This window comes from Sprattus sprattus, assembly GCF_963457725.1.
Source record: "Sprattus sprattus genome assembly, chromosome: 4".
NCBI lineage: Eukaryota > Metazoa > Chordata > Actinopteri > Clupeiformes > Clupeidae > Sprattus > Sprattus sprattus.
Genome location: NC_137923.1, coordinates 34095933 through 34123664, shown reverse-complemented (window position 1 = coordinate 34123664; position 27732 = coordinate 34095933). Strand labels below are relative to the sequence as shown.

At 45.6% G+C, this 27732-nt stretch overlaps 1 protein-coding gene across 2 annotated transcripts in view; it reads right to left on the bottom strand.

The window, feature by feature from the left end:
* Positions 1-1112: 1112 nt before the first annotated feature.
* The window catches only part of chd7 (chromodomain helicase DNA binding protein 7), a 50746-nt gene continuing 24126 nt past the window's right edge, over positions 1113-27732 (bottom strand). For both annotated transcript variants that reach the window (XM_080837258.1, XM_080837259.1), the window contains exons 6-38: positions 27554-27619; positions 24370-24425; positions 23497-23611; positions 23041-23124; positions 22689-22826; positions 22425-22546; positions 21973-22216; positions 21569-21745; positions 21281-21424; positions 18907-19204; positions 18447-18657; positions 18134-18329; positions 17736-17903; positions 17455-17634; positions 17254-17364; positions 16428-16633; positions 15061-15260; positions 14695-14854; positions 13007-13096; positions 12364-12467; positions 10086-10215; positions 9604-9661; positions 9440-9497; positions 8769-9102; positions 8367-8575; positions 7447-8265; positions 5338-5489; positions 4998-5225; positions 4452-4856; positions 3878-4075; positions 3521-3661; positions 3304-3408; positions 1113-3148 (exon numbers count right to left, since the gene is read on the bottom strand). In XM_080837258.1, the coding sequence (XP_080693384.1) occupies positions 2075-3148; positions 3304-3408; positions 3521-3661; positions 3878-4075; positions 4452-4856; positions 4998-5225; positions 5338-5489; positions 7447-8265; positions 8367-8575; positions 8769-9102; positions 9440-9497; positions 9604-9661; positions 10086-10215; positions 12364-12467; positions 13007-13096; positions 14695-14854; positions 15061-15260; positions 16428-16633; positions 17254-17364; positions 17455-17634; positions 17736-17903; positions 18134-18329; positions 18447-18657; positions 18907-19204; positions 21281-21424; positions 21569-21745; positions 21973-22216; positions 22425-22546; positions 22689-22826; positions 23041-23124; positions 23497-23611; positions 24370-24425; positions 27554-27619 (6981 nt within the window). In that variant the 3' untranslated portion in view covers positions 1113-2074. The remainder of the gene's footprint in view (positions 3149-3303; positions 3409-3520; positions 3662-3877; positions 4076-4451; positions 4857-4997; positions 5226-5337; positions 5490-7446; positions 8266-8366; positions 8576-8768; positions 9103-9439; positions 9498-9603; positions 9662-10085; positions 10216-12363; positions 12468-13006; positions 13097-14694; positions 14855-15060; positions 15261-16427; positions 16634-17253; positions 17365-17454; positions 17635-17735; positions 17904-18133; positions 18330-18446; positions 18658-18906; positions 19205-21280; positions 21425-21568; positions 21746-21972; positions 22217-22424; positions 22547-22688; positions 22827-23040; positions 23125-23496; positions 23612-24369; positions 24426-27553; positions 27620-27732) is intronic.

Genomic DNA, 27732 nt, shown 5'->3' with positions numbered 1-27732 from the left:
GTCTGGATTTGTACCTTTAGGGTGAATTTACTCAACAAAAATGAAGTGGTGACGGCAAAGCACCTGTGGGCTTTCATAGTCCTTCACTGATAACTGGCTGAGAAGAGAAAGTGTCATTGCTATGGCAATTCAGCTACCTAGCTTACTAACATTAGCCAACTAGTTCAAGTCCTGTTGACCACGGAAGATGGGCAGCACAATCCTGAGCGGCAGATTCGGTTCTTAAACTTGGTGATCCCAGCTGGCACTGGATGCTAATAACATTAGGTGTACGTGCACCCTCAAATGGGTGTCCTGGCTGTAAACTAAATCTGATTGAATCACACATCAGTGCTGGTGTTAATATTGACATTTGAATGTGTATACAAATTGGTTTAAAGATGGCTCAACACACCATCTTCTGTTTTGTTGCTGACTTGGGGTCAATGCTGACGTCGAGTTGACCGTTTGGGACTTCTCTACATCAAATGGGCAGTGCCAAGGTCTGGCATGCCCTAGCAGATACACATTTAGTCTCTCTTAGGTAATTTTTTTTAGCGACATTATTCTCCTGGACTGTAAATTGCCATTTTACAGATTATAGCCTATATGTAACATAAGCCTAATAACATGTACATTATACCAAGTGTCAGTTCTTTAATTGGATACAGATACCACTCAATCTAGAAGATAGCAAGCTAGGCCTATACAGCATTGTCTAGTAGTGTCCTATCCATCTGTGGAGTCCAGGAAACTCACTATTCAAGTCAATTTGATTTATATAGCAATAAAACAACAAAATAGTCTCAAGGCGCTTTACAGAGCCCAGGGCCTGAACCCCCTTAACATATGTGCTCAACAAATTACAAATCTTGTCTACTGTACAAGAATGACATCGCAATCTTAACTCCAGAGGGCACTTGCCAATGTGCAATAACTACTGAAAACACTCACCACACAAATGCAGAACAGCAGTCTTCAATGTGAACTGATGATTGCATTAATTTGGCAGAGCTGGATAAGGAACACCACAGAAATCACTCATTTTTGGTTTCCTAGGCGAATATCGTGAGTCACTTTTATTAAAAGCATCATTACTACAGTTGGCAGCCATTTACAGATCATCATACATGATGGTTTGAAAACAAAAATGAAACAAAAAAAAACACAAAAAGGAAAGGAAAATTACATTTACAACATTTATGTCTGTAAACTTCAAGGCTAGTTAGAATTGAGGTAATGCTGTTCAGCTTTGTGGCTAAAGTAACAAAAGTCCATTCAATAGATAAAGGTACCTGATTTCATCTCTGTTTCTTAACACCAGTGCATTAACATGGACACAACGAGACAATCTGACTGCAGTCAAATTTGAGTTAATGTTGGATTTCTCCACACTTCCCGATGATTTGAGAGTAAAATTGAACATTCAAAAGCTGCCTTCGTTATTGCTGTCTCCACAGGTTGAGTGTCTCCTCACCCCTGTTGGGATTGTCAGTGTGAGAGACTCAGAACAGTCAGAGTGTAGGCTATGATACGTGAGAACTACATCCCGCTCCTCATAACTCAACAGTACATCGGAAAAAAGTTATTTTTCCAGCAGCAGAAGTTGTTTAATGCCGTTTTTAATTGGATGCCACCAAATCTTAACAAGATACTACATATTGTTACAATGTCAACAGTAGAGAAAAATAACATAAAACAAACAACAAAAGAAAAAAAGCAGCATAGCACTATTTGAAAAATTACTTCCTATAATATTTCAGAGGAAATTTCTCTCATCTAGAAAGCACCACAGTGCTTAAAAACAAATAAACGAAAATAAACTAAAACAAAAACAAGTCACCCTTTTGACATCCGCACAGATCTACTTGTGTGTCTTTTCCCTCGCTATGCTAATGGTTACAGAGACAGCTTATCCATTTATAGCCCTTCTCCCCTCCATTTCAGCACGCCAGTCAACAATAGGAAAAAACGTCCAAATTTCATAATTGTTTGGATAATGAGTTGGCATGTAAACAACTGGACTAACGATTCATCAAAATTCTCTAGCGTCTGAATGGTCAACAAGCCAAGGGGAAAAGTCGAAGGCCAGTTTTTAGTCACTTTTATCCTCTTCTTCAGGAACATCGTCGTCATCATCATCATCGAGACCGTCGTCATCATCATCATCGTCGTCGTCATCATCATCGTCCTCTTCTCCTCCTTCTAGGGAATCCAGTTCCTCCACTGGTCCAGCTCCATCCTCCTCCAGCGCTGATGACTCAGCGGTCTTGTTCTGACTCCCCTCTGAGTCACTGTTCTCCATGGTGGTGTCTGCGGTGCCTGCAGCCGCCGCACTCTTGTCTGGGTCTGGCGTGGGCCGCTTGGTGGCCTCCTTGCTTTCACTGGGGGCTCCCAGGGCTCCATTCATGGCGTTCTGCAGGTCGGCCAGTGAGGCGGGGTTGAAGCCGGGCAGGCCCAGCCCCCCCAGGCCTGGCGGGAGGAACATGGAGGGGTAGAAGAGGCCGGGGGCCATGGTGGACAGCAAGAAGGGGTTGAAGGCCAGTGGGTTGGTGGACATGCCTGCGGTGGCGGCCGCGGCTGCAGCAGCTGCAGCAGCTGCATTCAGTGCTGCCTCTGCATTAGGTTCGGCTGACTCCCCCTCACTGGCTGCACTCCTCTTGTCCTTGGTCTTCCCAGCTTCACCCTCCTCTTCCCCCTCTCCCTTGGCCCCATCACTCTTGTCTGTGTCTCCCGGGTCGTTTCCATTGGAAGGAGATGCGGCAGCAGCAGCGGTGGCCGCTCCAAACAGACTGCTCAGGCTGAACATGTTGGGGAGGCCGCCCATACCAGGCAGCATGAGGGGCAGCATGGCCGAGGCCGAGTGCTTCCCATCTCCAGCCCCAGTCAGCGCCGGAGGGAAGCCCATCAAGCCGGCGGCCAGCTGAAGGTTCTGGAGGTTCTGCAGGCCCTGTAAGCTGGTGAGGTCCATCCCCCCGAACAGGCCGTTCATCAGAAGAGGGTTGACACCGGCAGTGGAGGCGGCCGCTACTGCTGCAGCTTGGGCTGCGGCTGCTGCTGTTGCCTTGGCGATCTCCGATTTGGGTCGTCTGCCTCTGCGGCGAACGCCCTCTTCTCGAACCACCGGACCAGTCAGGAGGCGGTCGAACATGGACTCAGGAAGGAAGCCCTAAAGGGGAGAGCAGTAAGACGATGAGACTTGATATATACATGATAACGTCACGGAAGGATCATGTCTGTGTCCCCACATCAGCAGTTAGGCATACATATATCCATGCATTCAATACAGAGCAACCCCACCCTTTTGGAGCTCCAATAACTTACAGACTGCTTGACGATGTCCGTCCAGTCGGGAGCCACGGCAAACTCCGGGTTCTCCATGAGCCATCGGGGCAAGTCCTTCATAGGGGGAGCCATGGCTCCGCCCATCTTAAAACAAACAAACAAACAAACAAACAAACAAACAAACATTGACTACAGGGATCGCAAACAAACAACGTACGCAAATTCAAAGGAAAAGGAACACAGCATGTGTACATACCTTCCGTCCGTTTCGCTTGTTGACGACTGGTACCCTCTCCTCGCCCGTTAGTGTGTTGATGTCAATCTTGTTGGGGTTCCGGCAGCGGTGCCTCTTTTGCTTAGGTTTTGGAAACTGCGACAGAAGCAGCTCCTCGCTCTTCTACAGGAAACACACAGTTCAAGATCACCACATTAAACGTGAAAAGTCACATATCAACAAAGCTCCATCTTCAATGAAAATGAATAGGCTAGCAAAAAACCCTGACCTAAACATGGATCTCTGTCCATGATTTGCTAAGGCATGTCTGAATACACCTTTGGATTAAGATCAACATGGAAGAGTAATGTGTGTTGACTAGAGGTTCCTGCTGCTTACTGGTACATATCCAGGCATATCCATGGTGTATGTGGGGTGCTGTCGGAGCCACTCCCTCAGGTCCTTGGTGCTGGGGCCACCCTCTGCCTGCTCCCGCCTGGAGCCAGAGCTCTTGTTTCCCGCAGACTGATGGTGCCTGTGGCCCCGTGCTGGAGGGCCACCCCCCTCCACCAGCGCTTTGGTCCGCTCCGTGGCGTTCTAAACCAAACAAAACACAACTCAATACATTTGACTCTTATTCTGTCTTATTTTCGAACACTTTACTATTTACCAACTGAATTTGACATTAGCCTTAAGGCATATTGTTTGGGAATATTAACAAGAATTGCAATTTCAATTTCAATGACATTCTAGTATCGAAAGAAATTACCATATCAAACATTTGTGAAATCAAGATAAGGTAACTAAAATGAGAGTGAAACCCCACTTTATCTCAACATGTCAAGTCAAATGAAAATCAATCAAAACATCACAGAATTTCTCGCAAACCACCCCAAGTCAACCAAAAGACATGGCCCTGTCAGTGCTGTCTGTCAGAGCTAAAGGGTGGGTGTGTGTCCATGGCTCCACTTACAGTGCTCGCTGCAGCCCTCTTGTTCCCCATGAAGAGGAGCTCCAAGCCCTCCACATTTTTCCTGCGGCCCCGTCTGCGGCGTGTGGGCAGTTCTATGTCCAGCAGTGACCCGTTGGCCCGTGGGCGCCCTGGCGTGCCCGCCTGCAGCAGCTCCATCTGGGCCTTCAGGGCGGCCGAGGAAGAGGAGGCCAGGCCTGCAGGGAAGGCTGAGGAAGAGGGGGAGGAGGAGGCTGGGAGGCCGTGCAGCGCTTTAGTCAGGTCCATGGCGTGAGCCTGGTCATCGGTGGCATGAGACTCACGCAGCTGTGCCACCATCTCCATCAGATTACGCCGCTTGGCAGCACGCTCCGCTTCAATCTCCACCTTCCTGCGCCGACGGCGACGCCGCGGGGCTGATAGGTCATCCTGCACAGAGGGGGAAGACATCTCATCATGGAGGGGAACCACATTAAGAACCCAATGAATAGAGCAGGGAGGCAAATACTACAGCAAAAAACGGTAGAATGAATGTGAAGAGGCCATGACAGTGGAGGTGTGAGTGTTTACCTTGTGAACCGCTGGGGACATGGTGAGGTCATCACTACCATTGAAGCTTGTCTGAGCACCCATGGACAGATCTCCCAGGCTCCTCCTCTGTAGAGGACTGTCCGTTGCAACGGAGCCGTAACCAGGCAACAGGCCGGGGAAATCAAAGAGCTGCCTTCTGTTGGAGGGCCATTTGCCTTTTATGACTGCTTCACAGATGTTGTCCATACGGTTGATCATTACACGATCCTACACAAACCAAAATGGACACACAAGATGGTTAAGTGAATGACTCTAGGTTTCTGCACATTCATGGGGACTGCTGAACATACTGTATGTATAGCTTAGTCTGTTGGCTAACCTTGGGCCAGAAAGCAAAGGCAAGGGGGCGGTCAGGGATCATCTGGGCGGGTGTTCCTTCCACATCATCGTCATCTCTAGTCTCATCACGAGCGGTGCTCAGAGAGGCGTTGCTCTCCTCATCAAAGTTCTTCCTGTCAGAGGTCACCCCAGCTGAGAGCGGAAGAGAAAAGAAGAAGCGCAAGTTTAGACCAACAACTATGAGATGTTGCTTAGTTTGACATTTCAGCCTCGCCTTTCTACCTCCAAGTCTTCTGTTGACCAAGTTGGGCCATATCAGTTCCATAAGAAGAGGAGTATTTGTGTTTGGATTGGAAATATCTCGGTATACTGTAAAACCGTCCAAGCCTAGGCTGGGCAATATTGCCTAAATAAATATCAATAATTTTACAGATTTACAGTTTCAAAATACCCCTTTAAAAAGGCAATTCTAATCCAATAAATTGTTTTCAAATTCATCAAATTGCTCGTTGTTGTAACCTAGTTGTCCATTTTGTTTTTGAAACGTTTGTTAGTATGCAAACTGGCGACTTGTGGTGATAATAGTAAGAGATGCTCGTCAGCTCATTGGGCCCAGACCACAGAACTACAGGAGTGAACATTGGGCTCAGACCACAGAACTACAGGAGTGAACAGGAGTGAACATTGGGCCCAGACCACAGAACTACAGGAGTGAACATTGGGCCCAGACCACAGAACTACAGGAGTGAACATTGGGCTCAGACCACAGAACTACAGGAGTGAACATTGGGCTCAGACCATAGAACTACAGGAGTGAACATTGGACTCAGACATCAGAACTACAAGAGTGAACATTGGGCCCAGACCTCAGAACTAAAGGACTGAACAGGAGTGAACATTGGGCCCAGACCTCAGAACTACAGGAGTGAACATTGGGCCCAGACCTCAGAACTACAGGAGTGAACATTGGGCTCAGACCTCAGAACTACAGGACTGAACAGGAGTGAACATTGGGCCCAGACCTCAGAACTACAGGAGTGAACATTGGGCTCAGACCTCAGAACTACACGAGTGAACATTGGGCTCAGACCTCAGAACTACAGGAGTGAACATTGGGCCCAGACCTCAGAACTACAGGAGTGAACATTGGGCTCAGACCTCAGAACTACAGGAGTGAACATTGGGCCCAGACCTCAGAACTACAGGAGTGAACATTGGGCCCAGACCTCAGAACTACAGGAGTGAACATTGGGCTCAGCCCTCAGAACTACAGGAGTGAACTTTAGGCCCAGACCTCAGAACTACAGGACTGAACAGGAGTGAACATTGGGCCCAGACCTCAGAACTACAGGAGTGAACATTGGGCTCAGACCTCAGAACTACAGGAGTGAACATTGGGCCCAGACCTCAGAACTACAGGAGTGAACATTGGGCTCAGACCTCAGAACTACAGGAGTGAACTTTAGGCCCAGACCTCAGAACTACAGGACTGAACAGGAGTGAACATTGGGCCCAGACCTCAGAACTACAGGAGTGAACATTGGGCTCAGACCTCAGAACTACAGGAGTGAACATTGGGCTCAGACCTCAGAACTACACGAGTGAACATTGGGCTCAGACCTCAGAACTACAGGAGTGAACTTTAGGCCCAGACCTCAGAACTACAGGACTGAACAGGAGTGAACATTTGGCCCAGACCTCAGAACTACAGGAGTGAACATTGGGCTCAGACCTCAGAACTACACGAGTGAACATTGGGCTCAGACCTCAGAACTACAGGAGTGAACATTGGGCCCAGACCTCAGAACTACAGGAGTGAACATTGGGCCTAGACCTCAGAACTACAGGAGTGAACATTGGGCTCAGACCTCAGAACTACAGGAGTGAACATTGGGCTCAGACCACAGAACTACAGGAGTGAACAATGCCAGAGATAATACAATAATAGGCATACAAAAATACAAAACTCATGTTCTGCTTAAATATCAGGTGAAAAGATTCAGAGGTATTTACTTAATAATAAGAGATAGGCAAAACAAGGCCAATAATAATAATAATAATAATAAATTATAATAATAATAGAAACTATTTAGAAATAAACCTAAAGTTTATTTTATCTCTATGTACACACACACAAACACTAACATACCTTCTGCCTGAGATGATTTCTCTGATTTGTCATCATCAATTTTCTCCTCTTCCTCCTCCTCCTCCTCCTCCTCCTCCTCCGAGATCTTCTCAGATTTGACTTCTCCCTCGGTCAAGGGTGCCGCTGGGCTTGGCTTCTCTTCAGAGGCAGGCTCTTCTTCTGCAGTCTCTTTTGTGAGGGGCTTCTCTTCCTCACCGTCCTTCTCAGGAGCACTCTTCTCATCTTCCTCTGCCTTTTCCTCTGCCTTCTCAACTGCCATTTCTTCCATTTTCTCTTCCTTCAGCTCTTTTATCTCTTCCTCCTCATTTTCCTCCTTTACCACTTCTTTAGGTGAGGCTGCACTTGATTTCTCGTCCTCCTTCACATCTTCTTGCTCAGAATCACTCTTCTCGGTCTTGCTGGTGGCTGTAATGGGGGCCTCCACCTGCTCGTTGTCCTTGGCTGCCTCCAGCTGCTCATCTTTAGGCAGGCTGGAAGGGGTGTTCTGGTTTGGTGGACTGAGAGAGGGTCCTGGTGCCTTCCCCTGGGAGAAACGTCGGTGAGCTTCTACAAAGCTCAGCTCTGGGTCATTGAGAATGTGGTAGTCTGTGCGGCTGACGCCATGCTTTGAAGCTCCACGCAGCAGGTCCAGGTCATGGTGGCCCTTCTCCCACCAGGCAGGCAGGTCTGAGCTGGGCTGGCACAGGAGCAGCCTCTCCTCAAGCAGGGGATGAGGTAGGACCTGTTCACGGATGCGGCGCAGCAGCTCAATGCGATAAAGTGTGCGTGACGCCCGCTCCTCCGTGATGGGGTCGATGATCAGGGTGGGATCGGCTAGGTCTGGAAGAGAAAAAGCCAAAAGGAGACGAGGAGTCAAGCACTCAAGACACCTCAAGACATCTACAGCTGAGAGGCAAGACATCTAGACAGTTTGTGTATACCTGTGTCAGTTTTGGCCTGCATGCGACATACACGCTTGCACATGGCCACAAAGGAGAAGTAGTATTTTTCCAGACTCTCATCTGTCTTCTTATCAAGGCGGGCGAAGGCGCGGAACTGACTCCAGTCAAAGCGCTGCTGAGGAACATCGTAGACTACACCAAACGTGGACACCACGCGGTAGAAGTCAGCCTCCTCACGACGAGTCCATCTTCAGCGCAAACAGAGGGAAGAAACAGAATGGAAGCAGACAAATGGGTTAGATGAGGAAAGTTGTTTGCTAGTTCATTGAAGACCAGAGTTCTATTAAAAAAAGATTAAAGCTAGATGCAACCCAAATGACCAACATCAGACATGACAAGAACACACAATGCAGAGCAGTAGAACATCTTAAGAAGGCCTACCTCTGCCGTCTCTCCTTGAAGTAAGCTCCAGCGTCACCCGTGATGGCCGCCCCCTCTGGGATGAAGGGCGACCCTTTGGTCATGAACGGGCCACCTTCTGCCAGAAAGCTGCCCACCTCTGGAGCTGCATAGGCTCCTCCCTCACTGGCCACAGCCAGGAGGTCTTCACGGAAGCGGCGTCTGCGGCGGTCAGGTTTGGTGAGGGCCTCTTGCCGGAGCTGTTCCCTCTTGTGTGTGCGCTGGTACGCAGTGATGATCCGGCGGAGCCGAGCAGTCAGAGCTGAGGCAGGGGGCCAGTACAGATTTCCCCCTTTACAGTTCTCCCCTGCTTTCACTATGGACAACACACAATCTTTACAGTTCTCCCCTGCTTTCACTATGGACAACACACAATGACACAATCTTAACAGTTCTACCCTGTTTCACTATGGCCAACACACAAGGGGAGTTAGCATGAATGTGTTATCAATCACACAAACAAGTTAGCCCAGGTCTACATTAGCATGAATATGTTTAGGTATGACAGAGTTAAAGAAAAGCAGTTGTGGTGTTGATGGTGTTTATGGTTGTGGTTGGTTTTGTAGTTACTTTATTAGTCCTCTTTCACGCAACATTGACATTCAAAAACTTCATAAAATCCATGTACTTTTGTAGAGAATAGCATTTCATACCTTCGCTTTCAACATCCATCGCCTCTTCTTTCTCATCAAGAGGTGAGTTGGTAAAATCCTGAAAACACAGAATAAGATAACAGAATAAGATCACAGAATGTACATAACTTCAAAAATCAGGGGAATTCTGAAAATGTCAGTTAAAAACTGTGTTAAAAGCTTACATCCATCTCGTCTTTGAATGCCATTCGCACCGGCTTATACTCAGGGTCTTCATCCTCCCTGATAAAAGGAAACAAACACAAACACAGAGAAAATCAAAGTCCATGACAGGTTCCCACATAATCCCCAATGGCCATAACGAAAGTGGGCTTAGACATTGTTTTCCAAATATGAACATGACCATACTGATAAAAAAATTATACTAATTTAGGTTAGCAATGTAGAGGATTCTGGATTGCTGTTTACTTTCTGATTTAAATTGAAACAATAAAACAAATGTGCAAATGGTGAGTAATTATCCTTTTCATATTGCATTGTAGAAATATCACTGAATATTCAAATTATCTGTTCGGTCATACATTAATATCACTGATGGTCGTCAGTTACACAAAAATCACCAGAAAAAAAATCTAGTGACATACTCATACGCACTAAAGAACACTTAATCCCATTCTCTTTCTTTGTCCCAGTGAGCGAACCTTACCCTTCTACTCCATCTGCCATCATGTCCGCTCCCCTCTGCTCCGCTGCAATAGCCTTGGCGTCAGGCATGCCAACATGCTCTAGGAAGCTCAGACTGGGGTCGGCTCGCATGGAGTTATACTTCTCATAGCCTGCCAGAGACAATAAACAGCCACGGGCGTGAGAGGGGCACAACACGCAGGTAATGACAAATCTCAAAGCACTGTGCACCAGTGTTAAGACAAGTTATAGATGAAAAGATTTGTTTGATAAAAGTTATTACGACAGGTAAAAGAAGGCCTAGTTCAAATCAACATTCAATGTGATTCCAGTTCAAATGATTAGCTTGTGAAGGAGACCCTGGGATGGGGGTTGGCTCACAGTAAGACTGGTATAGAGGGCAAGAGACGCCGTTGAAACTGTCCAAGCAGAAGAGATTTGAGCCTGTGGATCAGGACAGCGCTCGCACGGCGGGGGTAAGGTTGAGTGACAGCCTGGACCCACTGAGAGCTGCGAGCCAGAGATCAGACAACACCTCTACAGACCACCCCCACCCTGGACCCACTGAGAGCGGAGAGCCACTGATGAGACCAGACCTCTACATCCCACCCCACCCTGGACCCACTGAGCGCCAGAGATCAGACAACACCTCTACAGCCCCACCCCCACCCTCCTCAACAGCTCTTTTCTCCACTCCCTGCCAGAACTTCACATTTCAATTAGAATGTATGCAACGACACATTCTTCCTAACTACTTGCATGCCCTGAAACCCACAGTAGTCATGAGGAGGTTTGTGGGTCACCAGTCTTGCCTGTGAAGTCCAGCACCTCTTCCTCCCATAGTCACCACTCAAAGATCAGGCCATCTCCTCCACACATGGAGTTCAGCCCCTTCCCCAATCCCGCCACATTCATGGCAGTCAGTGTTGACACTGGCCAAGATGCCAAGGGGTTCTATTATAGACATATTTATTAGGAAGTGGCTAATATGCTACTACTAATAATAATAATACAACAGCTACTCGGTCAAGAGAATTTGCCCCCATTTTAAACAATTAAAATAACCAGTTGTGACTCATAGGACATTGGAGCAGGCTTGAAGAGGTTTTGGGGTGGGTGCTATAGACTCAAATGTAATCACAGTATTTTCATTTCACTTTGTATTGCCTGTATTATGTCATGGTGTCCTTTATCTTTTATGGTGACTTGTATCATGCAAGTAAGTTACAGAAAGCATTCTTGAACTTTGTTACCTTTGCGAAGGTCCACAATATTTTAATTAAGCAATCCTCATCATAGGTAGCCTGAAGACCTAGCTCGACTACAAGGCCATCAGGATAGGCATAATTCAGCGTTAGATAGCAAGCTAACGTTAGTCATTTAAATTACACTTTTTTGTTTAAATAACTTTAGTCTGTGTTCAGCACACCGTGGCTAGCATGGTATGCTTATCTCTCCTTGAATAGCATGCTGATAATTCCATGCAATTAATGAGCAGAAAAGGGGGTGGGATGAGCATCAGCTCAGGCTCTCAGTCCTGTTCAGAGTGACTGGTGCTTTTAGACAGGGGTAGAAGGATACTGTGGGGCTTAATCCTTGTGCTAGTGTCACCAAGCATGTCTCAGACTTGCCAACTTGTGGAAAAAGGGGTATAAGAGGTCTCCTTATAAAAATCACAAATGAATTAGTGAGGTCAAAATCACTAAATGATGGAACACACTCTCAGTTACTACGATGGTTGCTAAACAAAGGATTTGCAGATTTCCATGGAATCCTGCCCAACTACTGGCCTTGTTTCCCCAGACTCCATGACCTGTGTAGCCTTGGCAGCAATGTTCTAGAACCAAGTGCATCCAATAAGTCCAAAGACAAACAACTAGGCCACTAATCATCTCTGAATTCAACACATTTGATCAAACCTCTTTCTTTCTAGCTTTGTACTATGCTGTGCACCACCTCACAGGAAGAAGAACCCATGACACTTCTATCTAAAGCCATCTTTTTATTCCACTTTAGCCAAATGAGGGAGAGTGGGAGAAGGGCTCCAACTCATTATCACACTGGAAACCAGATATCTTGCTGGATTATGACTGAATGAAAATAAAATAAGGAATAAATAAATGCACACAAGCAAACACTCCATTACACACAATCACTTCATTCTAGAGCAATGTGTGTGTATCAGTATCCCCACTTGTACACAGCATATGAGACGGCGTGTGCCATCCCGGTCATCAACTGTGACAGCAGGAGAACATAAATGTGTGAGGAGGAGGAGGGACTGAGTGGCAGAGACTCACCATGCTTGAAGACGCCGATAAGGATGGATTTATCTGCCTCACTGTTCCACCAATCAGTGGGGACTTCAGCGTGGAAGGGCTGTGGGATCCAAACGTCCAGCTCACTGGAGGGCACAGAAATAATGATGAAACGTTTGAGAGGGCCTTCAGATGGCCACAGGGCTACACACACACACGCTCATCTAGATCAGATTAGGGGGCAGAGCTAATGTCTATCAGCAGACATCTGGGACGGAACTGCTGTCATTAGCACCAGGAGGCTCATCGAGTCTGTACACGGAAGATCTCATTACAGGCTGGGAATGTATGCGTTTGCACTGCCTTCACACACACACACACACACACACACACACACACACACACACACACACACGTGTGGTCTGTTTAGAACTCCAGTAAAAGCCTTCTGATTCATCAATATGGGGAGCACATCTACATTATACATGCATGCACATCTGGGTGAGCCGGAGGGAGGGAGGGAGGGAGGGGGGAGAACAGAGAGGAGGGGGGTGGCAGGAGTGAGTTAGATAAACAGGTGAAGGAATAACATGGCGGATAATGCAGCATGCCTATGGTGTCCACACACGCAGGTGAGAGGATGAGAGAGGCAGAGATATGAATGATGCAAGTGAGAAATGCCAACCTGGATTCTGCTCCCTCCAGGATGCGCTCGGCCTGGTCTCCAATGACTTCCTGTCGGAGGTAGTACAGCATGCGCACCCGCAGCAGGACTCTAGGAACACAGGCAGAGGAAAAGGTTTGCAAAGATAGCAAAAATGCACGAAAGAATAGAAGGAGGAAGAGGTTGAGACAAATGAACAGTGCGACGGGGGGAGGAAGGGTTAAAAAAAAGCAAAAACAAAAGAATGAGTAAGTTGCATGGTGTGTGCCAGCAGCGGTAGCAGCAGCTCTTTGGCATGTGCCACGGCTCATCCATCATGCTGCCAGGTCTGATTAGCCACGCTGGGCTGCCCCTCCTCTCCCCCGCTCTCCTCCTCATGCCTGACAGATGGCGGCCCATAATCACCTCAGTGTGTGCCGCCTTTCACCCGCTTCCAACAGGTCTGCCTGGCACCTGGCCTGGCACATCGCCGCAGCCATTGGCTCTCTCAGGGAGGCCACCCATAAAGTGTGCATGCGCGTACACACACACACAAACCTTTAACAGCTACCACGGACAGCCTTTTCACTTTCATTTCCTCTCCTAAGCATTGCTTCCACCAAGAGGTTGGACTCCGTGGTTAACTGGATGAGCCCGCTGAACACACTTGCAAAACACAGTCGTTGAACACACACGCTAAACAGTCGCTGAACACACTCGCACACACACGCTGAACACACTTGCAAAACACACACGCTGAACACACACACACACACACTCGTTGAACGCACGCGCGCGCACACACACACACACACACACACACACACACACACACACACACAGAACACACACACACACTGAACACACTCGCACACACACAGGAGGCTCAACTAAGCGGAGTGGGTAAAACAGATGGTTGGCGAACTGAAAAAGAAGCTTTCATATTCATCAATCTGTAACATTTTTTTCTATCACTCCATCAACCCCCCTCTGGAAGCACATTAGAGAGCCAGAGGAGGCAAGGGAAGGCAAAGAAAGGGGGGCAGCAAGAAGACTTCTCTCTGCCCCTAAACTGGTTTCAGCCAACATGGCAACAACAGTACTGGTAGCCAGAGCCAAAGAAATTATTTATGACCTGAAATCTAAGAGGCCTCTGCAAAACAAAAGAGGCCATAGTTGATCAAGCAACAGGCCCATAATGGCATACAGGTTTGTCCCCTCCTTTTAAAAACAGAACAATAAAGTCTTAAATAGCCCCTCTGGACTATGCCATGAAAATTATAATAGCCCATGTACAAAGCTTTGTGGCTACCTAAACATTTCTTTAATTTCAAAACAAAACACAAGGTTACTTAAGTATCCATTTTTCAAAGTGACCATTTGGAAGAAGTTGATAATATTTGTCTATTTTTTATATATACACTAAATATGTAACGTATTAATATTGGTGAGTTTTGGATCTCTGAATTTTGCATGTGAAAGTAAACGCCATTGAGCTACCTCAAAAAACAAGTCTGTAGAGAAAAACTAGCAATTCAGTTTTGAGAATAGAAAAACAAAAACCCAAAGCTAAACCCAACTATCAATCAACAAGCCATAAAGACAACAAATGATTGAGTGTCTAAAAAAGGAGAACGTTTCTAAGGTCATAAAGATCTTAAACAATGATGAAGACTATATTAAAACAAAGCATCTATGGATATTTGAAGTAATGCCCATGTTGAGCTTACTTGTTGCAGTGGTGTTTGAGATGCCTCTTGTAGCTGTCCTCCTGCAGCAGGACGTCAGGGTTGCAGTCCGCCAGCCAATCAGCACGAGGGGTTTGAGTCTGCGCGGCCAGACACTTGCCCTTCTTTCCCTTTCGACCTCGAGGAACCGGAGCAGACAGGCCTAAACACAGGAGCAAAGCAGACTTATTACCACCACAACAACACACACTGAGAGGCAGGACTTACCACCGTTATAACCACCACCACAACACACACCTAGAGAGGCAGGACTTGTCAAACTGTGCTAGCATGTCAAAAACCTATTTCTGTACACATTCATGTTGTGAATAATGGGCCGGTAGGTAACACAGTGATGGGGCTCCTCACCAGAGTGATTGGAGAGTGTGCGACTCTGACCATCTTCAGTGGGTGTGATGAGGTCCCAGATGAAGCTCTTGATATTCTCGTCGCCGCGGTAATGCAGCAGGCAGTAGGCCAACAGTGCACGGCAGATGGTCTCTACGTCGCGCTCCCGGAGAGGACGTTTGAAGCGACCATGAGACAGGATCTCTCTCCAGCGGCCCCAGCTAACAGCACAGGGGAGAAGACAGGGGAGGATGAGTGGAGGACAGAACAAAGGAGAAAAGAACACGGAGGGAAAAGACTAATACAGGCAAGATATAAAGAGTGGAGAATGGCGCATCATCACTCCAGCACTGAAGAATCTCACTCACTTCAAAAGTCAAAATACTCCAGTTTGAGCTGGTTCCACATTTGGTTATGCAGTAGTATACACAAGAATAATGGAGATCAAGTCTGACACAGTTCAACGCCAGGCCAACCAACAACTATTAATGACAATCAAGCAGGCATGAAGATCAACATGAGTTGGCTGGGTACGGTTGAGATGGAGGACGTTTGCAAGCCTTTACACCTATGATGTCATTGAAATTAAGGTCAGTGCATTGCAATTCCTCTTCCGTTCCTCATTGGACTAGAAAGTGGGAGGGGACAGAGGCAAGCACTTCTTTCTGTAATATGCAACACGGGCTGGGGAGGTTTCTCACACACACACACACACACACACACACAAGTCTGAGCCCTGGGGGCTCTGTGAAGCCTAGGAGGAGTGTCTGTGGGATGAGTGGGTGGGGGACTAAATCGTGGGCCTTCTGATCTGATTCCATGCTTCTACACGCCGTTTTCTCTCCCTAAAACCATTCAATGAAACGCTGCCTCTCAGACTTGATGGATCCAATTTGCCATTTAGCCCAAGGGTCTAGACAAGTCTGCAAAAAGGGGGAAAAACAAGGGGCTGGTCAAACATGGTGCGTGCAGCCAGCCATGATTAGTGTGGCGAGAGCAGAGGCCTGCCACTTAATTAACTGTGTGCATTGGAGAGCTGCTCGTCTGCTGCCCTAAGGACAGGCAGGCTCTGACGATATGGGCCACAGCCACAGCGCTGGAGGGCTGCTGGGAAGACCAGGTCCCCTCATGGTCCTTGGTGACATGACTACAGGAAGATGGGACTGACGCATCTTCCATAGTAACACGAAATAGAGACCTGGTTGGACTTAGTGGAGCTTGGAGACAGATGTGTAGTAGAAGATTCACAAGAGAATCTCGGCCTTAAGGTTTGGACTTGGTGATTCAGCATTATACTATCTCCATGCGCATATCCTTAGCAAGAACCTTCCCAGCTATTTGCATCTCTCAGAAGTTCAGTTCCGGCTGACTGAAGTATGTCTGCTCACCCATAGACAAGGAGGTTCTTCTCCACTCTGAAACACTCGCTCCGTGAGTAACCCTGGTTCCGGTCCTGTGGTCTTCTGGGTTTGGCCACTGGCTTGTCCTCGGAGTCGCTCTCCAGATCCGAGTACTCCATCATCTCGTCCTCTTTCATGGAGCTGTAGTGGCGAGTCTGCTTCCGCACTCGTGGTGTGTCGATCACCAGGGTGTTCTGCAGAAAGACAGCAACACAGTCAAATCACCTACCATTAGGACCTTCTCAGGAGTCAATGTGCTTTTGTGAAAAACGACAGATTTATGCCTCTGTATCTGATGGGTGATGGTGGTGAGTGAGTTGAAACAAGAGACTCAAAAACACCATGACTGAGTGGAAAAAGAGAGAAATGATCTCCCAAATGAAACATTTCTATTCAACTCAATTTAATGTATGGGTGGAAAAATGCTCATATTTAATTTGGGTCAATCAAGCCTTTTACAAAACACATGACTTCCATTACTTGCACTGTTGCTTTAAGAAAAAATCATCAATAATTTGGCTGTATGAGTAGATTTGTAGAGGACAACACAAGGACTGGAGTAGCAGTGTCCGACCTGGATTCTCCCACGTTTTCCCTGTCAGGCTCAGCCGCTAATGCAGGACCCTGGCGTTCAGCTGAAACGGCTTTCCCCTCCCCCTCCCCCTGCCTAACAAGCCAAACAGATCCAGTCGCCTCTACTAAAGGAGGAAAGCTGCTGAAGATTAACACTCCATGCCAAACTCCATTTCCCATGGGTCTCCAGCCCTGCTCCAGTGGGGCTCCTGTGTTTAATTGGGTTTAAGCAGCAACTCACCCTTCCATGAATCTCGTCTAGGTCCAGCTCTGCTTTCTTTGCCCATTTCTGCCAGAAATCTGGGTCCTCCAGAGAAATATCAGTCCTGTTTCCAGCGGACACGAAGCTGGCCTGGAGACAGACGAAAACAAACAGTCAAATTAGAAATGAAAGCATTACTTCTGTGTGCGTAAGCCCTGTGTCTGTTGAATAGGGGTGTACCTTGGCAAAGGTGGATCCTTTGCCCTCTGATTCAATGGTAATGGTCTGTGTGCGTCTCTGTAAGATTTGGTCAATGTCTTCTTCACAGAATTTGGAGCCCTCATCCTCTTCATCCATGAGTGCCCCGTATGCTCCCTTACGTAGAAGGTCTTCAATTTCCTTCTTGGAGAGTTGTTGAACCTGAAATAGAGAACATGGTAGAACTTGTTCATTCAGAATGTGTTGGAAAACTATTATTTGAAATATATATATATATATATATATATTGATATATATCCTACCCCATTAGCAGCATTCTCCCTGCCACTCATTGACTGAAGCACAGCCTTGTCCAGTCCTAACTTCAAGCTGGCTTTATCAAACATCTCCCTCTCGTAAGAGTTCCTGGTGATGAGACGATAGATCTTCACTGCTTTTCTCTGGCCAATTCTGTGGCATCTAGCTTGAGCCTGGAAGATTCAAAAGAAAAAGTTCCATAACCCAGTTAGACATAAAATGTTGTGGTTAAATTGATTAACTAAAGATATTCTACTTGTAGGCGTATGAAACGGTAAAGCCTGGTTAGAATTCCACGTGATCAAAACTAAGAGGTGTTTTTACTTAACGCCCACGCTTAAAAAAGTATTTTAGAGCAACGTAATTTAGACGCTCTCCCCATTATTCCTGCTGATATACTCACTTGAAGGTCATTCTGGGGGTTCCAGTCAGAGTCAAATATAATGCAGGTGTCTGCAGCAGTCAGGTTGATGCCCAGGCCTCCAGCTCGGGTGCACAACAGAAACACAAAGCGGTCCGAGTCGGGCCGGGAAAAACGGTCAATAGCTGCCTGGCGAAGGTTCCCCCGCACCCGTCCGTCAATCCGCTCATATGGATACCTGCAAGAGCAGCACACCATATTTATCATCCATATTAACTCAAAAGGGATATTTATGATTAATAATATATATTTCTGCGTATTGTGTAATTCAGATAACTGAAAAGCACTAGCATACCTTCTCTGGATGAGATAGTCTTCTAAGATGTCCAGACAGCGCACCATCTGAGAGAAGACGAGCACGCGGTGACCGCCAGCCTTCAGCTTGGGCAGCAGCTTGTCGATCAGCACTAGTTTGCCTGCTGCCTGGATCATGGCCTGGAGTCCGAACTCTGGGTGCTCCACGGAGTGATTTTCTCTGAATTCTTCCAGGATCTTCTCCTCAGCACCTTAATAGCAAAAACAATGATTTAGTCTATTTTATTTGAGCCTTGAAAACCCCTAAACATCTTTTTTTTTTTTTTTTTTTTTTACAATTTACTCAAACCTGTTTAATTAGTAAATGCCATTTAGCATGTCTGTTTAATATTTAAACCCAATGAGTGGAATTTGTTTTAGTCACATGACAGCGGGAAAAACAACATGTATTTGTGCTGCACTGTAGATAGACAAGCTCTGCTTGACTGAGGACTACGCACCATTGACGAGGTAGGGATGGTTGCAGCATTTCCTCAGCTCCATCATTGTGTTCAGCAGGTTAGGTACAGCAGAGCCACCTCCACCACCACCTCCTCCTCCTCCACCTCCTACTCCTACTCCTCCACCCTTTGACAAGAAGGCAAAGTTCTTCTCCAGGATTGCACGGTAGTACTTCTTTTGCACATTGGTAAGCTCCACCTCAATGATGGTCTCCTCTTTGGGAGCCAGATTCTTCTCCACATCCTCCTTGAGACGCCGAAGCATCATGGGTTTCAGGATGGCCTGCAGATTCGTCACCTGTTTGGGGGAGGGGAGGAGAAAGATTGCTCAGCGCTGGTGCTTCAACAAGGCAGTCTTTCAAGCGCACTGAACAGATGCAGTCAACACTTTCCCCTGGATAGTCTGTGGCATGTCATACTAAATCAACCCGATGTTTAGGCAATTAGGCACTGCATTGTTCATACAACGAGATACGCATTTCTTGTGTGTGTTCAGGGGGTTCAGGCTCTGGGCTCTGTAAAGTGCCTAGAGACAATTGTATTGTTATGGCGCTATATAAATTAAATTGTGTCTGATATTCTGTTTACTAACCTGCCTGTGTTCTCTCCCATTAAGTAGTAATATTAATAGTAATAGTACCATGACCTAGAATTCCATTGCGTTCAAGGCAACCTAGCTCTGGCCACTGGCTTGGTCTCTGGTCTCCCCCTACTCTAGACCATCTCCACTGTGGGATGCTGTTGCAGCTGATCCACCTTCAGAAACCCTCTGCTTACAGCTGCCCATTCCCCCCAAACTGTTCTGCAGAATTAGTACCCTGCTTCTGATGCATCTTATATACGTATTGTGTAGTCTATTTGTGTTATATAAACAAATGCCATAGTTGACATCGCTTTTTATTTTTTTTATTGCTCTGCTCATCCTTATTACTGGAACCGTATGAGCACACTATCCACATACTAACCTGTTCTATGACCAATACCTTGAATGCTGGCTCTCTCCATTTGTATCCACTAACAATTTTGTATGCATCATGTCTATACAGTCTTGTATGGATCATGCATATATGCAGTAGGCATGCTAATGTTTTCTCCTGAAGCAAGTAGTGTGAATTCATCTGCCTGCTTGGGATTCTCTTCTCCTCCTGTCAATCCTTCCTTCCCTTCAGGCTCTGGGCTCTGCAAAGTGCCTTGAGACAATTTATATTGTTATTGGCACTATAGAAATACAATTGACTTGAACTGAATTGACACTAGACTGAACCAAATTCAACCAGAGGCACGCTTCGAATGACTGTCACAGTATCATATTCTAAACCAACTGTAACTAGTGTTTAGCACACATCAAAGCCTACTTAAATTTCCCCATAATATTAGACCCACACAAAAAGAGGTGTAGGTACTGTGTGGCTGGCCCTGAAACTGATGCTTGATGCTTTTTGGTGAAACACGACAAGGGTGGAATTCAACAAGAACCATTTTTTAAACCAGCAAGAATTTTGATTTGTTTTTATTTTAACCAGAGGTTGCACAGTGAATACAGCTAAATCAATTACAGCGTGCAGCTTACAGTTGTTGAGGTTACCATCACTGAATGAACATCAGCTGAAATACAGGCTTAAAATAATCAACAGTGGTGTTGGTATCTTCATTCATCAAGTATTAACAGCTATCATGAAGCCATTTAATCGAGTGTTGGAAACTTTATAGCAAAATCCAACTGTCAACTTGACCTTGGGGAGAATCGTAACGATATTTAGAAAATCTCTGGTTTAACGGTCTAATGTTGGTGCTGCTGCCGGAGAAAAACATTATTATGTTGTGCTCAGAATTGACATTGCAATTGAAGAGCAAAGTTAGGCTCTGTCATGTTGTAGGTCTGGTAGTTCCTGCACCACGGTGGAAACTCAAGACAAGAAGAACAGAGCAGTGGGCCGATCCTGTAAACGTCCAGGATGAAAACCCCACAAGTCCCTACAGTTGAAAGGCGTCTTGGGTGACAGTCTAAATTTAAGGAAAATACTTTTTCCTTAAAGGGAGTAGTACCTAATGGCTGACCAAAGCTCAATCAGACACTATGGATGGCAGACAGGTTATGCATTTTTCTATCATAACAAATTATCACTTGGTCACACCCCATTTTCGATACATTTATTATGTAAATCTATGCTTTAAAAATCAAGAGAGAGGCGGGAGATACAATGTCAACATTGTGAGTACTCGTAGAAGGAAAATCTAGTCAATTTAACGCCATAAGGCTACCATTAAGCCTGGAGGAGTCTGGCAGCTTCTGTAAGGTGAAGTCATGGCAGATTGAGCCCTAACTATTGAGAGAGAGTGCTGAAGGTCATGGGGTTTGAGAGAAGCACCGTACCTGCTCTTCAGTCTTCAAGTCCCCAAACTCCTGCATGAAGGTGGTCTCGGAGGGGAAGCGATCTGGCTCCAGGAAGTTGAGGAGACTGAAGAGTTCCTCCACAGTGTTCTGCAAGGGCGTCCCCGTCAGCAGAACTTTGTGCTCCTGTGGGCAGAAGAGTCATGACTTAAAGACAGAACACACTCTGGATTTAGTTTTTTGCCTTGACAAACACTAACCATGTGAACAGATCTGACAGTAAAGCATGCTGGCTTGTATTGAGGTAAGAGTGCGGAGGAGGCTATTTACCATGTCCAACATCTTCAAGCCCTCCAGCAGCTTGCAGTTGCGGTTTTTGAGGCGGTGGGCCTCGTCAATGACCACACAGCGCCACGGCACACTGCGGAGCTCTGGGCAATCTGTCAGGATCATCTCAAACGTGGTGATGAGTGCATGGAACTTGTAGGCTCCCTTGATCACCTTGCCCTGTGGGAAGAAGAACGCTTTCAGTATGTGGTGACTGCCAACACACAATGCCAACAACCTTCATGTTTTTTATCAACTCATCTGAGATTCAGTTTAGCCAAAACCATAAACTTTGCTTAAAAAGTGTATCTGGACATTTAACTTCCAACATAAATAGCCAGCACACGCCCATGCTCAAGCTCAACTGTAAACTGATTCGAGGTTTGGTTCATCTCCAGCTCAATCACCTGTGCATCTCTGTAGTTCATTTCATAGGTCTGGATGGTCCTCCGGCTGGCCTGGCTGCCATGATAGACCACTACGTTCAACTCAGTCCATGTACGAAACTCCCTTTCCCAGTTTGGAATGGTTGAGAGGGGCGCAATCACCAGGAATGGCCCTTGGATTCCCTTCAGGACAATCTCATAGAGGAATGTGATGGACTGGACAGTTTTTCCAAGACCCATTTCATCAGCAAGTATGCAATTCCGTCTACATGGTTTAAAAAAAGAAGAAGAAAAAAAGTTACAGCGAATGTGGAAAAGAGAGGGCCTTTTACATATGCTGGAGCTCAGGAGTGGAGTAAAGGCAGGCGAAAGACATGAGAAAACCCATTGAAGTAGTCAGGCCATATGACTAGGGCTGGTGGGAGTGGAAATGAAAGAGCTGCTGCTGGATGGCGACCTAATTGCATACATACGTGTTGTACCAGTTGAAGAGCAGCCAGTTCACTCCCTCCAGCTGGTATTCCCTGAGTGCGTTGCTGTTTTTATAGTCCCTGGAATTCTCGGATTTCTGCCAGTCGCTGGCAGGAGGTCGCTCCTGTTTCAAATAAAATAATTCCTGTTAGTGGTTTTGTGTGTGACCGCAGGAACGTGTCTGGGTCTGCCCTCCTCAGCGTCTCTCTCTCTCTCTCTCTCTCTCACAGTAGAGGAACGAGGCTCAATGTTCTTGTGCTTCTTACCACGCGTTTGAGCTGGGGCTCCCGTGCCATCACTCGCTCATAATCCTCAATCTTGCTCTGGTCGATGTCTGCCTTCAGTTCCCATGTGCTGTCTTCATAGGCAAGGGAGCACCACTTGACCAGGTAGAGAGTCACCGTCTGCAACAGAGTGACATTATTTAAAAACTGTTTGGTTTATCAAATGCAGTGAAAAGTGGCACTTACAGTTTTACAAGATAAGCGTCTGGTCATGATAGACACCCAAACATGTTAGCAAATCAACAGACGGTCAGATGACTGACATGCGCACACAGGCATGGCTATGACGATCAGAGCACAGAGATGGCTATGATGATCAGAGCACAGAGCTTACCTCTCCATTCTCATCAGTGGACTCCGACACATCTAAAACCCTGTCCACCTCAACATAGTCTGGGTTGAAAGGTTCATCATCCATCTAGAAAAAGAGATCAAAGGCAAGGTCATAAGGGGTAGGAATAAGGCCTTATACTTTTCCTAACAAGCCCAAAATGAAAGGCGAGTACAGTGGGTCGGAGTTTACTAATATGAAAAGTGCCCAATCAGGGAGAGCTACAGGCTCGCTAGGTTTCCTCACTTGTCAACAGCCCAGAGATCAGGCCATCTGGACAATATAATCAATCAATAATCTAAGAGTTTAAATTATTAAATCATTAATAGACTTCAATTAGAAGCACAACCTATGATATAGGAACGGACTCCTTTTTGATAAACTGTACAAAATGCACCAATGTACGTTCTTCCATCAGATAGCATTTTGATTGTTGAGTTGGATGATTCTTGTGCTTACCTCAGTAAGGAAGGGACAAAGAGCCTGTTTAGCCCTAAACCTTTTAATCTTCTGGTGGATTCGTTTGTCTTTTTCAAGTTCTTCCACATCGGACCAACGACAGTGTAAGTAAGAGCTGCGTGTACACAGACAGATGAGAAGGAGGGAACAGAGAGAACACAGAAATGACCAAGTTCGTACCTCCTAAATGTTCTTTAAAGTGGCAAATAAACTTCAACAACAATGGCTTCTTATTGGCCATCTTCGCCCAAAGCTTAACACTTTTGACATGTCAGGGAATAATAAAAAACTTGACAAGAACCCACAGAGGGCACAGATACACCAAGGCATCAGCCACATCCATTCTATACACAGTCTTCGACCTCACATTATAAGCGCTTTATGGTGGCAGAGCAGCAAAATCAAGCCATTCCATAATCTACGTTGGAGTGCGAGTCTTTCTAGTTCCTTTCAAAACTCAAGCATCACTGATATGAAATTATCTTTCATTTAGGGTATTTATCAAGGAACATGTCAGGCACAACTACGTTAAGCAATCAATTAGATATACACGACTGCCATTCCTAGTTGCCACTGAAGCTCTATCTATCTATCTATATATCTATCTTTATACATCTAAACACCTAACAACCCCTGTAAACAGGCATGAAGGTGGGGCATCACTTGATATTGTCAAAAGTGGCCACTTCAGTCTAAGCCATAAACTTAAAGCTGTAAACTCACAAATGAGACAACTAAACACTAAAAAATACCACAATGCCAAAGACAATGCATTTGTGCTGCGGCCAATGGTTGAAATCAGATTACAAATTGAAATATCCTTCAATAGAAAGAATACTACATTTCATATACGTGAAGAAATTCAGCACTTACAAACTCTTGAATTTGACATAAAACTCCTCCACTTCTACTTCACCTCCAGATTCCAACTGAAAAAGAAAGCAAGTCATTAGAACCAGCACATTCGTTCAGATCTCTAGATGTTTGAGTAAGGATGGATAGTCATATGGAAGAATAAGATCCCATCCCCAACTCCAGTACTCTGTATTGGGCCCTTCTCTTCCACTCCAGCGTGTTGACGGCAGTGCAGGCCTAGGCTGAGTCATGACTCCCATCAGCTCCTGCTCCTGCTCTGCTCTGCTCCTCACACAGCCCCATTCACAAGCGAGCTGACCCGCTGCTGGCCTCCTGCCAAACCACAGCACTACAGCGGACGCCAAATCTACCATTTCCTCGGGTGGGAGCCCATTGGCAGCTGTGCTACTGAGTGTGAGTGAGAAAGAAAGTCTGCAGCTCCTGCTCCTGAATATTATTTTTGGCTGTTTTTGTGTTGTTCCGTTTCATGGCGCTTTTTCTCCCTCCTTTCTGGCTCCCGGAGGAGTAGTATTGCATATTCCAGCGTTGCTGTTACTGCAGAGTCTAACAAGATTATCACAGCGCGCTCTCTCTCTCCTTCTCTCCACTAAACAGAATGCTCCAGGCAGTCAGTTTTTCCCCATGCCTTTCACAATGTTTATCAACACATCTATGGTGGGATGTAGTGGTTACCAAATGAAATCTGGCACGAACTGATTACTGCAACATCATAAGGCTTAACATCACCCTTTAGATTATTATTATTAATACTATATAATTTCATTGAACCTTAGCTTTTCAACTAGTGATAGGCAAATCGTATTACTGTGAAGGACTGTTGATGCAGTTTCTGAGAAACACAGCTATGCAGATTGCAAAGAAAGCCTTTTGCCTGTCAAATGATTAGATGTGTAAATGAGTGATAACCCTGATTCCTATGCAGTTTGAATAGACAAACATTTTGATAATCAGGGTTTTTCTTTTTTTTCTCTTTATAATAGTTTTATAGTTCTGGGCTATTGAGGTGCAGATCAACGAAAACTCTCTACCAGGTCTCAAAGAAACCACTCTCTACCAGGGCCCTGTTCGGCGTAGAACCCAAGCAAAGTTAATCAATTGTCATTTTAGCACGTTAGGTTAATCTCGCTAAATGAGAACAGGCTATACCGGTCTGCCGACAGCCTAATCATGAAGCTAATGTCCCCCAGGCTAAACTTATCAGGTAAATTGTAAGTGCACGTCCTGCTTCAAAAGGCAGCAAAGGTCGATCACCAAAACCATGATTTTTTTTACAGTACAAAAGTCTAAACTCAAAGAAAAAGACAAAAAAAAAATTCTCCGCCAACGCAGTGTCTACACGGAGCGCGGAAATTTTGCTTTGCGGACGCGGTGTGAACGGTGTTTACATAGATGGTAATAAATCAATGAAATGTAATGAGAATCATTATATATTTTGCTGTGAATAATGAAGGAAGGCCTACTCGGATTATTTCCCAAACCCTCAAGTTGCTGTTACTATGGAGATTTAATATTTTTAACGTTAGTTTTCTTTTTGAAGATACGAGTGTAGAAGATAGGGCTGAACGATTTGGGAAAATAATCTAATTGCGATTTTTCCCCAAAATATTGCGATTCGATATGCAATACATTTGTATTTAACTGCTCATTACAGAAACAAATCGGTGGCTTTGCCATTGTGCATTTAAGTTATTTTAACAAAGTCAAGTATAAACACAAGGCATGCACTTTTTAAATTGGCCTTCTGCAGTAATTGTACTTCAGGGTTAGGGTTAGGATAAGCAGTTTTACCTTAAAATAACACCTTTGAAAATTTGGGCGCTAAAATGACTTTTAATATGGAGAATCGCCTCTGTGCCATTGCCATACCAGGGTCCGTAGGCAAATGACTGCGTTATGTAGGTGTGCCTGAAGCCGCCTGGTTTTTACTGTCTGCCGAACTAGTAAATAGCTTATTTGCCGTCTTTTGTTGCACTTGCTTGATGTTTGACTGTGTTAGGACAGTTGTTGACTAACTAGTTGGTCATAGTGTCAAAGTAAGCACATTTCAAGAGATTTCGCTAGTTTGAGCCACTACCATCTCGTTAGTGATAAGCAAGTGATCCGTTATGCTGCTTTAAATCACTGTGTGCAAATATATTTTTTTTTAAATCGCTGTTTTTATTTAAGTTGCGGTTTGAAAATCGCGCCTCATCATATCGCGATTAAAACGCAAATGCAATTAATCGTTCAGCCCTAGTAGAAGAGAGATATAAGTAGACAGTATAAGTAGACAGTGTAAGTAGACAGATAGCAAGTAAGATAGTTGGCAGTGTTCAACAATGAATTACTTTATATTAATATATTAACTTGAAAAACAAGGACAGCTTTACGACCACAGGGAGGTTAACATAACTTGCTTTATAGCAAACATACTTAGCAAACATACTTAGCCATACTTAGCACTCTCCTACGCTAATCAAACTATTTAATATGACTCCTTGGTCAATGGGTTCCCTCCTTTGGCCGTGGGTGTGGCAAGCTTATCCAGCTAAACTTAGGTTAGCCTGCCCTGGAGCAGGTTAGTGCTAAGTGATATGTTAATATCGTAATTTATCGGAAGTTGCTTTGCCGAACCAAGCGGGCGGTTTTTTTTTTGTAGCCTGGAATCTAGCTCGGTAAACCACTTAGCGAGCTACGCCGAACAGGGCCCAGGTCCCAAACAACCACTCTCTACCAGGTCCCAACAAACACTCTCTACCAGGTCCAAAACAAACCACTCTCTACCAGTCCAGGTCCCAAACAAACACTCTCTACCAGGTCCCAAACAAACCACTCACTACCAGGTCCCAAACAAACCACTCACTACCAGGTCCCAAACAAACCACTCTACCAGGTCCCAAACAAACCACTCTCTACCAGTCCAGGTCCCAAACAAACACTCTCTACCAGGTCCCAACAAACACTCTCTTCCAGGTCCAAACAAACACTCTCTTCCAGATCCAAACAAACCACTCTCTACCAGGTCCCAAACAAACCACTCTCTACCAGTCCAGGTCCCAAACAAACACTCTCTACCAGGTCCAAACAAACCACTCTCTACCAGGTCCCAAACAAACCACTCTCTACAAGGTTCCAAACAAACACTAATTTGCCCTCCTAGTTCTACCCAGGGATCACATGCCCAACAGGATTGTTCACTTACCTCTTTCTTGACTAGACGCAACGCCATGATCTTCTCAACAACAGGCCCCTCGGTATCAGGCATCTCCTGAACAAAACACATAATCATTCATACATGAACACATACAAAAAGTGAATAGTACCAATTAAATAGTAAGAATAATGAAAATCTCTCTAAAAACAGGTGTAAATGTAAGGAGT